This window comes from Suricata suricatta, chromosome 13 (genome assembly GCF_006229205.1).
Source record: "Suricata suricatta isolate VVHF042 chromosome 13, meerkat_22Aug2017_6uvM2_HiC, whole genome shotgun sequence".
Classification (NCBI taxonomy): domain Eukaryota; kingdom Metazoa; phylum Chordata; class Mammalia; order Carnivora; family Herpestidae; genus Suricata; species Suricata suricatta.
In genome coordinates this window covers 4795460-4809965 of record NC_043712.1, presented here as the reverse complement: position 1 = coordinate 4809965, position 14506 = coordinate 4795460, and the positions used below count along the sequence as shown (strand labels likewise).

General features: G+C 58.7%; 1 protein-coding gene across 1 annotated transcript in view; it reads left to right on the top strand.

Moving 5' to 3' along the window:
* Positions 1–14506, top strand: part of LAMC3 (laminin subunit gamma 3) — a 79537-nt gene that overhangs the window by 5663 nt on the left and 59368 nt on the right. Inside the window, exons 3-4 of the mRNA XM_029921056.1 lie at positions 11208–11313; positions 14176–14298. Of these exons, the coding sequence (XP_029776916.1) occupies positions 11208–11313; positions 14176–14298 (229 nt within the window). The remainder of the gene's footprint in view (positions 1–11207; positions 11314–14175; positions 14299–14506) is intronic.

The window sequence follows — 14506 nt, the reverse complement described above, 5'->3', positions numbered from 1 at the left end:
AGGAGAATTAGGCCTGAGGGGCTGGGCCCGGCCAGCCAGGGGCGCCCGGGAGTCCGGCACGGGGCCCGGGCCGCGGAGGCGGAGGCTGGGCCGGTGGGCGCCCCAGCCAGGCCAGCGGGTCCTTAAAACCCTCCGCCAGCTGAGAACACGATCCTCAAATCTCTAGCTGCCCCCAAGTCGTGCCCGTGCCAGGCTGGCATCGTTCAACCTCAGGAAGGCTTAGAATTAAGAATAGACACATTTAAGGGGTACCTGGGTGGCTCCGTCGGTTAGACGTCTGTCTCCTGATTTCAGCTTCGGTCGTGATCTTGTGGTTTGTGGGTTAAAGCCCCGCGTTGGGCTCTGTGCTGACAGCGTGAAGCCTGCTTGGGATTCTCTTTCTCCCTCTCTCTGCCCCTCCCCTGATTGTGCTCGCTCGCTCTCTCTCTCTCTCAAAATAAGTAAATAAAGCTTAAAAAATTAAAAAAAAGAATAGACACATTTAAGAGAATCAAAACAATAACGTTAATATTTTTGTCTTGAGTGTGCCCAGGTTTAAGCATTTCTGTGGTTCAGGAATATCTTGTTGATTAAGGTACTAGCCCAGCCTTGCAGTTCGGATTTAAAATATGGAAGTGAGCACTTGCTTTAGAATTGGGGTTGTAGGGGGCGCCTGCGTGGCTCTGTCAGTAAGCATCTGACTTCAGCTCAGGTCATGATCTCGCGGTTCGTGAGTTTGAGCCCTGCGTCGGGGTCTGTGCTGACAGCTTGGAGCCTGGAGCCTGCTTCCAATTCTGTGTCTCCCTCTCTCTCTACCCCTCCCCCACTCACATCTGTCTCTCTCTCTCTTATTTTTTTTTAAATTTTTTTCTTTTTTTTGTTTTTTATTTATTTTTGAGAGACAGAGACACCATGAGCAGGGGAGGATCAGAGAGAGAGGGAGGCACAGAATCTGAAACAGGCTCCAGGTTCTGAGCTAGCTGTCAGCACAGAGCCCGACGTGGGGTTCGAACCCACGAACCGTGAGATCATGACCTGAGCTGCAGTCACTGAGCCACCCAGTCACCCCTCTCTCTCTCTTTTAAATATAAATAAACATTTAAAAATTTTAAAAAATTGAATTGGGGTCTTAAGTTGTGCTTTTAGGAAGTTTGGAAGCTCAATGCCACCGCGGGTGTAAATGCAGTGTACAAAGTGTCTGTTTCCGTCAGTGGAGAGGCTGCGTTCTCAGCGGACTGCTGCAGGGACCGAGGAAGAAATGGAACACTCTCAATTTATTCATGCAGCTTAAAATGTTTAAAGGCGCTTGATTAACTAGTTTTGTAAATGGGACCAAACAGTAATCAAAGGGCGCTCACAAAGGATTGTTCAAATGCGCTGTTTATCAATATGTAAATAGAAATAGAATAGTAAGCTATGTAAAGTGAACTTAAAAGCTCAAGAAAGAACTGCACTTTTGAATGTGTAACGTTCAGGAATCAGATGTTAATGTTTAAAGTCAAAGGCATTGTCTGGATAATCTTTTTGGTGCACAAAAGCCCACCCAGGGAGTTGATCCATTCTGGAGGCTACATTCCGGTCCCCATGGGGACATCAAAATGGATCCTCCTGGGCCGCCCGGTGGCTCAGTGGGTTAAGCATCCGACTTCAGTTCAGGTCAGGATCTCACGGTTCAGTACAGGAGTTCAAGGGTTTGTGAGTTCAAGCCCCGTGTCTGGTTTTGCACTGACAGCATGGAGCCTGCTTGGGATCTTCTGTCCCCCTCTCTCTGCCCTTCTACACGCCCCCTCTCTCTCAAAAATAAATAAACATTAAAAAAATAGGAGCATCTGGGTGGCGCAGTCAGTTAAGCATCTGACTCTTGATCCCGGCTCAGGTCATGATCTCACAGTTTGTGGGTTCGAGCCCCACATCGGGCTCTGCACTGATGGTGTGGAGCCTGCTTGGGATTCTCTCTCTCCTCTCTGCCCCTCCCCAGCTTGTGTGCTCTCTCTCTTTTCTCTCTCAAAATAAATAAATAAACTTTAAATAAATAAGTAAGCGTGCCCTCCCGTGGACCTGGTCTGCCATGTCCCTTCCTTAGAGCTAGGTTCCAGAGGTAACAGACTGGACAGTAGTCACAGGTTTGTGGTGAAGGGGCTGATGTCTGACTCTGGTGGGAAACACCCTTGATCCAGGCCTCGCCCCACAGGTCCGTGATGGGGGGTGTTTTAGTTGCCTCCCCTTTCAACGAGGGGGCAAGATACACGGAGCTCCACCAATATCCAGGAAGGGGTGGGGAGCTCAACAAAGCTAACCCTACTGTGGTGCTCATTAGACACATATTAACTGGAGTCATTGTCATGAGGACCCATTTCACAGATGAGGCAACTGAGTCGTGGAGCTGGTGAGTGGCAGACCAGGGTTATGGCTGCAGAACCTTTGCTCCTTATCACATTCCTCCCTGTCAGCACCTTGCCGGATCCTTCCATCCCCTCCAGGATGCGTGCAGGTCAGTCCACTGAGGCTCAGGGAGTCTAGATCCGTGCCCGAAGCTGCATGGCCAGTGCAGGACTGACGCCGCAGCCTCTGGTACCTCTGACATCGGTGCAGCCCAGATCTAGTGGGGCAGATGGGTGTTCAACACGCAGGGCTCGGACGGTTCTGTAATTACAGTCACGGCCAATGTTGTGCAGAAAAGGACAAGGGTACGGGGTGCACGTAACAGGGACACCTGAGCGGTCTGGGCCCGGTGGGTGCGGCGGAGGGAGATGGGGGCCAGGCTGGAGAGGTGGCAGGGCCCCAGGTGAGCAGGCCTTCGAGGAGTTTCCGGACTCGGGACTTTCTAAGGACCAACTGGAGGTGACTGAGGGTTCTGAGCACAGAAGAGACGGCAGTCTCGTGTTTGTAAGCCATCGGTCCTGGGAGGATGGCAGGGTGACACAGAGAGATGGGGAAGGGGCGCTGGGGGGCGGCTGCAGGCATCCAGGGGCAAAGGCTGAGGCAGAGCCCGCCTGGTGGCCTGGAGACTGGGCCAGGAGGGCACATGGAGAGTTGTTCATGCAGCAGCCTGGTCGCAGTTTGGCAAGGGTGACGTGGGGGAGGGACCGGGCATCAGGCACCACGCGTACAGCGTGGGGACCCCTCTCCGCGTGGACGCTGGCCTGCCACGCCAGGGCTCCAACCCAAGGGCTGCCTCTGGCTAGGAAGGCACCAAAGTGGGCTGCCGAGGCACCGATCAGCGTGGCCACAGGGGCCGAGGGCCGCACGCCGGCCTCCGTCGAGCCCCCCAGCCTGGCCCGAGGTGCCCCTACCGTGACCCGAACCCGCTTATCTACCCCTGGGGAGTCGGGGTAATTCGGTCTCTGTGTTTACTCTCGCGGTGAGCGCCTCTGAATCTTTCATCTTGACTGCTGACTGTATCAAAATTCCCGTGGTAATTGGATCAGGTGCAGTATTTTCCATGAGGATATTAAATCAGGCCTTCTGCCCGCGTCCAGAACGATCCGCTTCCGAATATAAAGACGCAGGAGATGGCATTACCCAGGGTATTTTTCCTCCTTTAGACTTTCTCCACCCAACTTTATCACAGCAGCTGTTTATTGGCTGCCAAATAAATCGGGTCTTCCTCCCCTGCCCCGGTTATCAGCCAAAGGAAAGGAAAGCTTCTTGCAGGTTGAGGAGGGAGGCCCGGGGCATGGGGGAGACGGGCTGAGCTGGCCCAGGGCCGTCCTACCTCCAGGGGACCTGAGGACCAGGGTAGGGGGGCCGGGAGCAGGGGAGGGGGAGCCCCACGAGTTGCTTCCCCCGCTGAAGGGGTGCTGAGCACTCGGCTTGGATGGAGCCCCAGGTCAGCCAACCGTCAAGGTGGGATATTTCGACCATCATTAAAAACACGGGAGAAGAGAAGTTCAAGGGCACAGGGAGACTCGGGGCTGGGAGGGAGCTGGCGAGAACCTCAAGAGACATTCGGTTGTTAAAGAGAGAAAGTGAGGTTCTGTCCCAGGCCGATGAGGCCAGTCTGAAGGGCTGTCAGTTGGAACAAGGCAGGGACAGGGGCTGAACAGCAGGGTGAACGTACCACACGCCACCGAGTCACACACTCGACAGTGGTTCGTTTTGTGCTGTCAGTTTCACCTCCATCTTCAAAGTGTCGTGTCAAAATGCCACGTTGCCCGCCACTGACTCGTTTCAATGGTTCAGCCAACACTGGCTGAGCCTCTGCTCTGTGCCAGGTGCTGAATCATGTCCCAGGGATGGGAAAGGGGATGCTGGGAGCCATGGGGGGGTTTTGAGCAGAGGTGGGTCTTGACCAGACAAGAGGGGGGGGTCCCCCTGGGTGCCCTGCGGGGGGCATGGCCAATGCAGTCATCTAGGGAAGAGGTGGTGGTGGAAATAGCAAATTAAGACCACAAAGAGATCTCAGAACAAAGCCATCAGAATGGCTAAAATTAAAGACAAGACGAAGCCAAGTGTAGGCACGACCCTGGAGCAACCAGAACCTGCACCCACTGCTGTGGGCGCATAGAGCGGCACACCCGCTTCGAAGACCCACTTGGCACTTGGTGCTAAATGGACCTCCACCCTGCGGCCTCACGATCCCCTCCCAGCTGTCTGCTCGAGCCCCGAGCGCCTGTATCCACAAGAAGACACACCCCAGGACTCCCACGGCAGCTTAGAGACCGTCCAATCGTCCACCCACGGGGGACAGCTGAACAAACAGTGGTGTGGTCGCACGTGGAATACCGCTCGGCAGCGATCAGGAAGGACCTCGACGCACACAATGGCGCGGACGGATCTCACATACATGCACGGTGGACAGACGAGAAACCAGACACGAGAGAGCACAGAGGACACAGCCGCAGGCTTCCGAAATTCTCGAACCTGCAAAATGACCTGAGGTGAGGGACGGGCAGCTTCCGCTGGACGGGTGCCCGTGACCGGGCCGCAGCCCATGAGGGCACATGTGTGTGAATTCATGGAGCCGTATACTTAGGCGTGCATTTTCCCGAATGTAAATTATCCCTTGGCAAAGAACTGGCCCAGAGAGAGAGGAAAGGGTGGCGGCTCCAACCAGGTGTTAGTGGGGCAAGTGGGCAGGGGGAGGGGGCGGAGGGCCTGGAGAAGCTTACTCCCCTCCCCCCCAGGCCTGGGCACACTGTAGTGCCAGCCGCCTCCTGCCCTTTCCCGCACACCCCGCTCCCTGCTGGGGGCAGCAGCAGCCCCTCTCCCCCACCCCACACGGATGCCTGTCTCCGTCGGGGGCAGGTGGCCGGAGGAAGCGGTTACTTATTTTGGGGGGACCCAGCCTGTTTGTCGTGTGGGGGAGGGCCAGTGGGGAGCATCGCGGGGCCAGATTCCTGATTATAACTTCATAACGGGCACTGGCTACTCGGGAGGTGCTGATATTTATGGAATAAATAGGAGGCGATTTACAGTCGTATCTCCCTCTGATGTCCCATCTGATATGCAATTCAATTTCTTTTATTGTCTTTGGGCTTTTGCCATGGAGGAGAATGCATAAATAAATAAATATATGGGCAAATGGCAGCCGGCAGACCGGGCTGGGGCTGCCAGCCCGCCGTCTCCAGCCCCATATTAGGCCCATCGATCACCCGATATGAAGGCAGAGCCTGTCCCCCGGCTGGGACAGGGAGCAGACGTGCTGGTCACTCCCCGTTATTTAGGGGCCTCCGCTGGCAGGCTTCCCGGCCCGCCCTCTGTCCATCACGGGGCCACGGCGTCCCTACTCAGGACCTGAGCCCAAGCCTCTGGCCCCTTGCTTGCAGGGACTCCCGGAGGCCCCGTGTCCTGGCCCTTCTGCGTGTGGGGAACACCGCAGGCTAATGACACGCACCCCTGCCTGGCTCTCCCACGGGAACCCCGCACCGAATGGCCAAGCCGTCCTTCCGCTCTGCACTCACCCCTGCTCTGTGCCCAGGGGACCATGCGCAGGTCACCGGCCCTGAGTCTCTGCATTGAGAGCAGGGGCGGCTTCCAAGATGAAGGGGCTCGGGGCGCAGGGCGGGGCGCGCACTCCGCACACAGTACTGACGGGCACTTAGGGTGCATCCCTCCCCCCAGCAAGGCCCCGTTCTGGGGGCGACAGGAGGACACGGTGGCTGGGGCCTGGGGTCATTGCTGACCCCCGGCACTGTCCCAGCCCCGCAGGAGGACACAGTTGGAGACCCTTGGGGACCGGCTTCATGTCTACCCTCCCTGGCCCCTCGGGGGCCTCCATCTTGTGCGGATTCTGGCACCCCATGATTGCAGTGATCTACGGGGCCTCTTCCTCAGCCCCCCAGGGACTGTCCCCGAGTGGCCAGCCTCTGGCCCCCAATCTGCCAACCCCCAGGTGCTCTCCCCTTCTGTGTCTCCCCAGCCCAGAGTGGGCTCAGCACTGCTTGGCCCAAGGCCAGCCAGGCTGTGGGGCCTGTGACAGCAGTGCAGTGGCCGGGGCTCCGGGGGCCTTCCTCCACGGGGCCTCCCTCCACGGGGCCTCCCTCCCCGTCTGATCCGGGCACTGATCCTTCTCCAGCTCACAGCACTGCGGCCTGCAGCCGGCCTGCCCCTGGGAGCCCCATTCCGGTCCCAGCCCAGGTTCTGCCACACACACACACGCACACATACACAGAGTACACATATTCACACCCCACACATGTGCGCGCGCACACACACACACACACACACACACACACACACACACACCAGACTCACAACTCACACCGAGATCCACATGGAAGCCCGACACAGCCCTGCGACGTAGCAGGTGCACGAAGGTGGTTTGCAAAGAATTCTGCTCCCGGAATCTCCCTGCCTCGGGCGGGCACAGACAGTGACCTGCGGGGTCGCTGGGTCTCGGGGCGCTGCGGGGAGGGCGCTCCAGCAGAGGGGCCGGTGGGGCCTCGTGCTCTGTGGCCCATGCATGCTCCCTACATGCTCTTGGAGGGAACTCTGATCGCACCATCCTAACTGAGGTTTGTTCCGGAAACCGGGGAAGGTGAGGGAGGGCAGGGCAAGGAGGCTGCTAACAGTCGAAGAGAACTGGATTCAAGTCTGGCCTAGTGGTGTGGCTTCCCTGACCCTCTGTCTCTTCCTCCGGAAGCATGGGGCTCCTGAATTGATCCGTGCTCCTCCCCCAGAGGGAGGAGGAATCCGTGTGATTTTGTCGGCGGGTGGTCTGGGATAGAGCCTGGCCTGATGGAGGGGGGATGAGGGGGTCACCCCGCCCAGGGTGCAACAAACGGGGGTCCTCTAACCCCGCCCTGCCCCCTGGGCCCCCACTCCGGTGGGGTTACTCTGCCTGCCTCCAGTCCTCCGGGCGTCCCCACGGTGGCCCCATGTCCTCCTGGGGGAGGCATCGATTTCGCATCCTTGCCGTTTTATGTGTTAGACTCTCCCGCCCGGGCCTCGGCATTGGCCCCAGCAGGCGGCATAAATTTCCCGCAGCCTGTGCGTGGCCCCATTAGTGCGGGCGCCCGGAATGCTAATCGGCTTCTCCGGGTCCCAGGCTGAGAATCCCACCTTTCCCTGACATTTGTAAAGTTCACGTTTTCAAAATAAAGCCACGTGAAGGGCGAGGCGTGCCAGTAGATCACTTCCCCGTCAGCTTCTTCCCTGCCCTTGGCCTTCGCCCCCTTAAAGGGCCCACCCGCCGGGAGAGGAACCCCGCCAGGCCTGGGCCTCACAGCCAGACTGCTTTCTGCTTACTTCCTGCCTGCTGTCTGTCCATCCTCCCTCCTTCCTCCACCCGATTTCCTTCCCTCGCTCCCTCGCCTGTATTTTCACCCTATGCTGTGTAGGCACCACCTGGTGTGTATCCTGCCCGGGGTGTGTGTCAGGAACAGAGCAGGAAACTGCATGATTCTTGTCCTCTGGGCTCGCCAGCCTAGTGGGGGCAAAGGGCATAGGATTAATAATGACGATTAGAAGTGATGTGAAATCAGGAGCCCAGTTACCATGCAGGGCTTACTCAGGAAGCAACATTATCCTGAGCCTGAGGCCAAGAGGGGGAGAAAGAATCAGCCCAGGGAGACGAGGGAGAGAGCATTTCAGATGGAGGGACTGGTGGGTGCAAAGGTCCTGGGGAGCATTCCAGATGGAGGGGACCTGGCATGTCTGAGTGTCTGGAAGAGGCTGGCCAACGAGTTTTGGGGTTTAAAGAGCTAAAGTCTGAGAGGCTGCCTTTACCCAAGGGCCATGGGAGCCCCTGCAGGGTGGGGCCAGGCCCTAGGGACAGAAGGGGTCCAATTCAGACCTGGGGGTCCCAGCGTGGTCCCAGTAGTGTTCACGGCATCGATTCAGAATCCCTAAAGGCAGCAGTGCTTTCCTTCGCCTTCCCTTTCGTGGCCGGGTTCTGCTGCGGACTTATAATTGCCATTTCCTTGTCCTCAGCACAAAAAGCTCTGAAATGAAGTTATGTTTGGTGGCAGGTACCCTGCAGTGGGAAACCCTGGTGAGGACCCGTGTCTGCACAGAGCTGGTCACTCTGCTGTGGGACACGAGGTCCTGCTCCTGCTGCTTTGTGCCCTATGGATACTCTGTCTCCATTTATTCATCCCACACATGCACCTGCTGGCCCCGGGCAGGGGTGGGGAGGGCAGCGCAGCCCCCGCCCTCAGGGAGCTCACAGTCTGATGGAGGAGGCAGACAAGAGGAAAACAGGCAAGTACAGACACGGCTTCTCAGGCGTGGCAAAGGTGAGGGAGGAAGATGACACAGTGTGCCTAGGCAGGGAGCACAGAGTGAGCTCCGGGAACCTTGGGGCAGGGAGGGATGCACAGATCTCCGGGGACAGGGCTCCAGGCATAAGGCACAGCATGTGCAAAAGCCCCGTGGTGGGAATGTGCTGTTTCAGGAAGGAGGCCAGTGTGGCCGGAGAGAGCGGCCAGCGGGAGAGGGTGGCAGGTGGATGCCCTCTCTTCACTTACTATGCATGCATTTACCATTCATTCATCATCCATTCATTCACTGGACGTTTCGTGAGCCCCCATTCTCCCACCTGCCCAGGGGGTGCGTCAGACCCCTCCCTATCTACCCTCAAGGGATCCCCAGGCTGGGGTGAGCATAGGCACTGGGAGCAGCTAGGGTGCTCACCCCCAGGGTGGGTGCCACAGCTCCGGTGCCCCTGGCCGGACCCATCCATGAGCAGCATGTCACACTTCAGCTGCATGTGGGCAGGGTCTGGGCATGACAAGCCCGGGCTGCATGGACTTGGCCACGGGCTTCTCCTCAAGGAGTCCCAGGCCCCGGGTGGCTGTCCTAGACCCTGTGTGCCCAGAGGAAGTAGAAGCCAGACCAGTAGGGACCAGAGGCGGGTCTAGGGGTGAGGTTCTCATGGGAGAGGGAGCAGCCTGGATCCCTGGGAGAGGTTTAGGGAGGGGGAGCCGCTCCAGACAGGCCTCGGAAGCCATCCCATGCCACCTTCTAGTGTACAGGTGGGACTGCTGAGGCCCAGAGAGGGGGAGGGACTTGCCCAAGGACACACAGCAAGGTGGGGGCCAGACAGGGAGAAGAGTCTGGCCTCTTGGAGACCTATCGCGGATGACCTCTGGACCGATGCTGTCAGTACCTAAAATTGACCTTCCTGTCTCCCCGGACCTGCTGCTCGGCCCCTGCCCGTTTCAGGATAGCAGTCCTCCCCAGGTGGCCCAGCCAGAGACCCCCTTCCGGTCCAACGGGTGGTTTTCCTCCCCAGGACCTGCAGAGCTTGTCCAGGCCACCACCCAATCTCCCTGGAAGCTTCCAGACGGCCCGTGCCCACCCCTGCAGCCCATGCTATAGGACCTGCAGCAGCCAGGGCGTGCTTTCCAGGACCAAACCTGCTCCGTCCTGTCTCCGTTGAAACCTTCCCACAGGCAGCCCCCAGTGAAGTGCCCCTCCCCCACCCCACCCCACGGGCTCCCACCCCTGCCGCCCCACCTGGCCTCTTCCCAAACTCACACCTCCGGCCACAGAGCTTCCTTAAGTCCTGCCTCTGAGCCTTTCACCTTCTGTTCCCTCTCCTGGACGGCTCATCCCTGCCCCCCTGACCCCACCTCCTCCAGAAAGACCTCCCTGGCCTGTCCAGACGTGGTGGGTGAGCATGTCCTCTTTATGCTCACCCCCCCCCAGGGCTTCTGGGTTATAATTACCAGCTTATCATCTGGGTCCCCCACACGCAAGGTCAGTTTTGTCATCATTCCGTCCCCAGGGCTTGGCACATGGACTCAGTAAATGTCTGTCCAGGGAGCCTCCCCTGTGGCCCAGACTCTAGTCCCCCAGCCACTCAGATGGGGTCTTCTTTGTCCTTCTGGACCGCCTCCATTTGAAGGGCTTCCCAGGGCTGACTCATCCAGGCCTCAGGCCTGCTCTGGCTGGGCACAGCTGCGGTGGGGAAACTGCGTGGTGACATGCCCGAGGCCAGCCATGTCCCTCGGCCTGTCTGAACTTGTTAACTACAGGGAGAGGATGCTCTGTGAGGGTGACGGCTTGGGGGCCCCTGTCAGCTCCCATCAGTGGGAGCCCTCCCTTCCCACCCTGCCCCCCATCCCATCTGCTGATCTGTCACCTCCTTTGAGAAGCCTCCCCTGATTGCCCAAACTAAACTCATCCCCTTTTGGAGTTCATCCCATCCCCTCGCCTATTTCCTTTGCGACTCTTACTGTGCCCTGTCATGGCCTAATTCCTCAGTTTGTTTCCTGGGTCACTGTCTGTCTCCCTAGTCTCCCAGGATGCCCCATGAGTCTGTGGACCACTCACTTCCGGTACCGCGGCAACCCCAGTGCCCAGCATAGGTGCTCCCTGAAGGAAGGACGGAATGAGGGAGGAGGCAAGGAGAAAAGAGCATAGGTCCTAGAGCCAGGGATCCTGGGGTTGGAATCCAGGCTCGGTCACTGACTTGGGCAAGGGCTGCCTCTGAGCCTCAGTTTCCCTGTTTACACTTACTCATGCATGTGGTGTCCTCAGCCCGGGCCCGGCCCCCAGGAAACCTCTGTGATGGCCACCATGTCCTTGCTCAGAGGGACAGGATGGTGCCCCAGGAGGGTGGTTGCAGTGCCAACAGACAGGCTTGGGCCTGCCAGCCGGGTCCTGGGGGTCCGCTAGAGCCAGTCCGTAAAGCCTCTGCTTTCACGCCTTCTCTGCTTATATGCTGAGCAGCTAGAGTCTCCCTATTTAACAGAAAGGAAGACTGAGGCCCAGGCACGCAGACAGAGAGCCTTCCAGAGCCTGGAGCCAGGCAGGGTGTCACGGGAAACCTGTCCGGATAGGGAGACCGAGGCACCCCAGAGGGGCGGGGCCCACGCGAGTTACTATCAGGGCCTCAGGACCCCGGAAGGGGGCTACTTTGCCCCAATCCTGGGCTCCAAGGAGGCTGTGAGCTGGTCCCGGCCCCACCTCCCCAGATTTAATTAACCGGCCTTTCATCTTTGTCCTGAAGGAATCTGGTATCTTCTGTCTTTTTAATTAACATTCATTAAGCAAATCAGGACAGCAGTTTTCTCCTTCCTTTCTTTGCCTGGAAGGTCTTAACCCTTGGTAGGTAGGTGGGCTGCAGACAGGGCAGTCCGCCACCTTTCCTCGTGGCTCTAGGCAGGAGGCCAGGCTTCTGCAGAGACCCCCTAGGTCCCCAGCCTAGGCACGTCCACTATCGGCCACACACAGATCCTGGCCCCTCCTCCCACACCACCTCCATGCTGGCCCCCTGGATTCCACCCTATCCATCTTCCTAAAGGAAATGGACTCCGGCCGAAGCGCCTTCCCCGGCTCACTGCCCCCGCTAGGTCAAGGGGTAAGGACCACGGGCAGATTATGGGGTTGTGCCTTACAGCTCTAGCTGTCGGGAAACTGAGGCCATGAGGCCCATAGCTTCCATGGCCAGCAAAGACCAGCTTTCCAGTCACATGTGTGCGGAGGGGCCCCTGGTGGCAGGGCCTTTACTGGGTCATGGGGAGTCTGCTGGGAGGTGACACGCAGAGCCTCCTCTTGATGGACAGTTGGCCGTGTGCCTCGTATTGTCCAGTGTCCCAAATGGCGATGTCCACAGCTCTGCTCATTCAAGGTCCCTTTCCTGATGTCCCAGAGGTGTTCACTGTCCCTTTGTCACGCAGACTCGGGGAGTCGTCCTGAGACTTTGTGGGTGCACAGACACCCCCATGGTTAGGGGACCACCCCTTGCTTCCAGGCGTCTGTGGCTCTGAGCCCCTCCCTGATTCCCATCCTGGGAGGGGAGAGACCTGGTTATGTCCTTCTATGCCTTTGTTTCCAGCAAACCACTTCCTCTCTCTGGGCCTCAGTTTCCCCATTTGTACAGCCAGTGCCCTGAACCCAGTGACTTTATCCTTCCTTCTCCACCACCTACCCACACCTGCTCCCTGGGGCCTGCCTGAGGTGTTCTTAGCCCCCAGGGAGGGTAAGGGGGACCGGTCCTGTCGTATGGCCAATGTCGCCACCTGGTGGCGGGTCCTGGGAGAACGTGACCGGCTGTGCATGGCGCTCAGGGGGGAGAAACTAGACACAAGATGCAAGTGGGAGCCTGGGACCTCCTGGGAGTGGAGTCAGACAGAGGTCGCCAGCCGAGGCAGGATGGTCCTGCTGCCAGGAGCTGGGCAAGGTCGGTGGCCCCACCTGAAGGGACCATCATCTCCTGCCCGGTCCCTGTAGGGTCAGCCTTTGCCGCTTGTGTGGCTCCCACTCACTCGTTTCCCAAACAGTCCCCGAACTACGCTCAGTGCAGACTCTGGGGACACCAGGGAGAGGGGCACGAAGTCCCTGCCCCCAGGAGCCCTCAGCTCCCGCAGACCCTCTGCAAGATGAAGCCCCAGCTCATCACCACGGTGCCCCGCACTCCACAACCACAGGCCCCAGCCCCCAGGACCGCCCCCACCAGAGCTGCAAACACACAGCAGACTGGCCCCACACAGTCCCCTCTGAGCCTTCGCGCTGCTGTGGCTCCTCCCCTTTCCCCTGCTCATCCTTTACGACTCCGTTTACTTATCACCTCTCTGGAAAACACGTTCCAACTCCAGGCAGAAGTAGCCACCCCCCACCCCCACCCACGTCCCAAGACGGTCATGGACATCTACGCATAGAGAGACGTCCAACTCTGAGAGACACTCTCCTGTGTGCCCTTGCCCCAGCCCAGTGCAGGGTACACAGTGGACAACAGTATATGTTTGCTGAGGAACGAAGGACCGTAAACACATGGCCACCACCTGTCCTGTAAAGCAGGCAAGAACAAGCCTTGGGAGACGGTCCCCAGGCTTTCTCAGCACGTGCACGGACTTGTCATTACAGCGATGGCAGCTCACCTCGCACTGACTCCAGGCGGGCCTCTGGGCCAAGCACTTGGCAGGTGCTTAGGTATTTCCAACAGGAAGGATTGAATGCAGGGAATGAAGTGCTCAGGGGATGGCTGGGAAGCCTGGAAGGGCTGACAGCTAGGACACCGCAGCGCTGACCCACCTGGGAAGCTGCTGCCACCTGAGGCTCTGGATGCTCACCTTTTAAGTGCAACCCAGGGGCCAGAAAATAGGGGTCAAGACACCTTACTGCTGCCACCCCCAGGGAGCTGGTACAGGATGCATGCTGGTGCAGGAAACCTGCTCCTCTGTGACCCCTCTTGCCACCAGAGAAATTCACCAGAAGGACAGAATCCACTCACTTCTACCTTCCAGATCGCAAGTGAGGACCTCTGACTGTCAGGACCTAGTTTGCATCGGGAACCCTAGCTACAGAGGCTGCAGGTGAAAAATCGTCCTTAGCATGTTAGGACGTTTATTTGTATTTTCCTTAGAGGCTTTTGGGGGGGGGGGTACGGGGCCGGAGGGGGGGCTGCTAAGTTTTATCAGGTGCGGGGGGAGGGGGACAGGGAAGGTCTCTCTGAGATGATACTTGTGATGACACCAGATACCCTTGGTCACAAACATCAGGTTAGAATCTCTTTGCTTTGCGAGCAAACAGGAGTCAGCAGCTGAAGGGGCTTTGCAGAGTTAATGGGGAGGCGGAACCAGGAGGAACCATCCCACGAATCCGCCTTGGGTGACTCTGTGGCTAGGAAGAGATGTTATGGGAAAGACCAGGCAAAAAAGATCCTCGTGTCCCGCCCCCACCCCACCCCACCCCACCCCCAGCCCAGGACTCGGAAGACACTGGAAAGCAGTTCCCATCGTATGAGCAGCCACTGAAACCTCACGAGAGCGGAAACGATCCTGCGCCTTTACCAATCCCATTTTACAGATGAGGACGGTGAGGCTCCGAGAGGCTGGATGGAGTCCCGCAGCAGGGTCGGAGAGCAGCTCGGGCACTCCCGGGCACGTCCACCAGGTGGGGGTGAGCGCCAAGGGACGGAGCGGCCGGGAGGTGGGGGTGTCTCCCCGCCCCACCCCTCCCCACGCCTCCCTACCCCATCTCCACCCCTCCGCATCCTTCCCCACCCTGCCCTGGGTCCCGCCCCCCGGGGGAGGCGGGTCCCAGCGCCCCGCGCCCAGGGCAGCCCAGCCGGGCGGCGAGCAGAACCGGGCGCGCACGGCGAGTGCGGAGCGTCTGTGCCCTTGGCCATGGCGGCGGC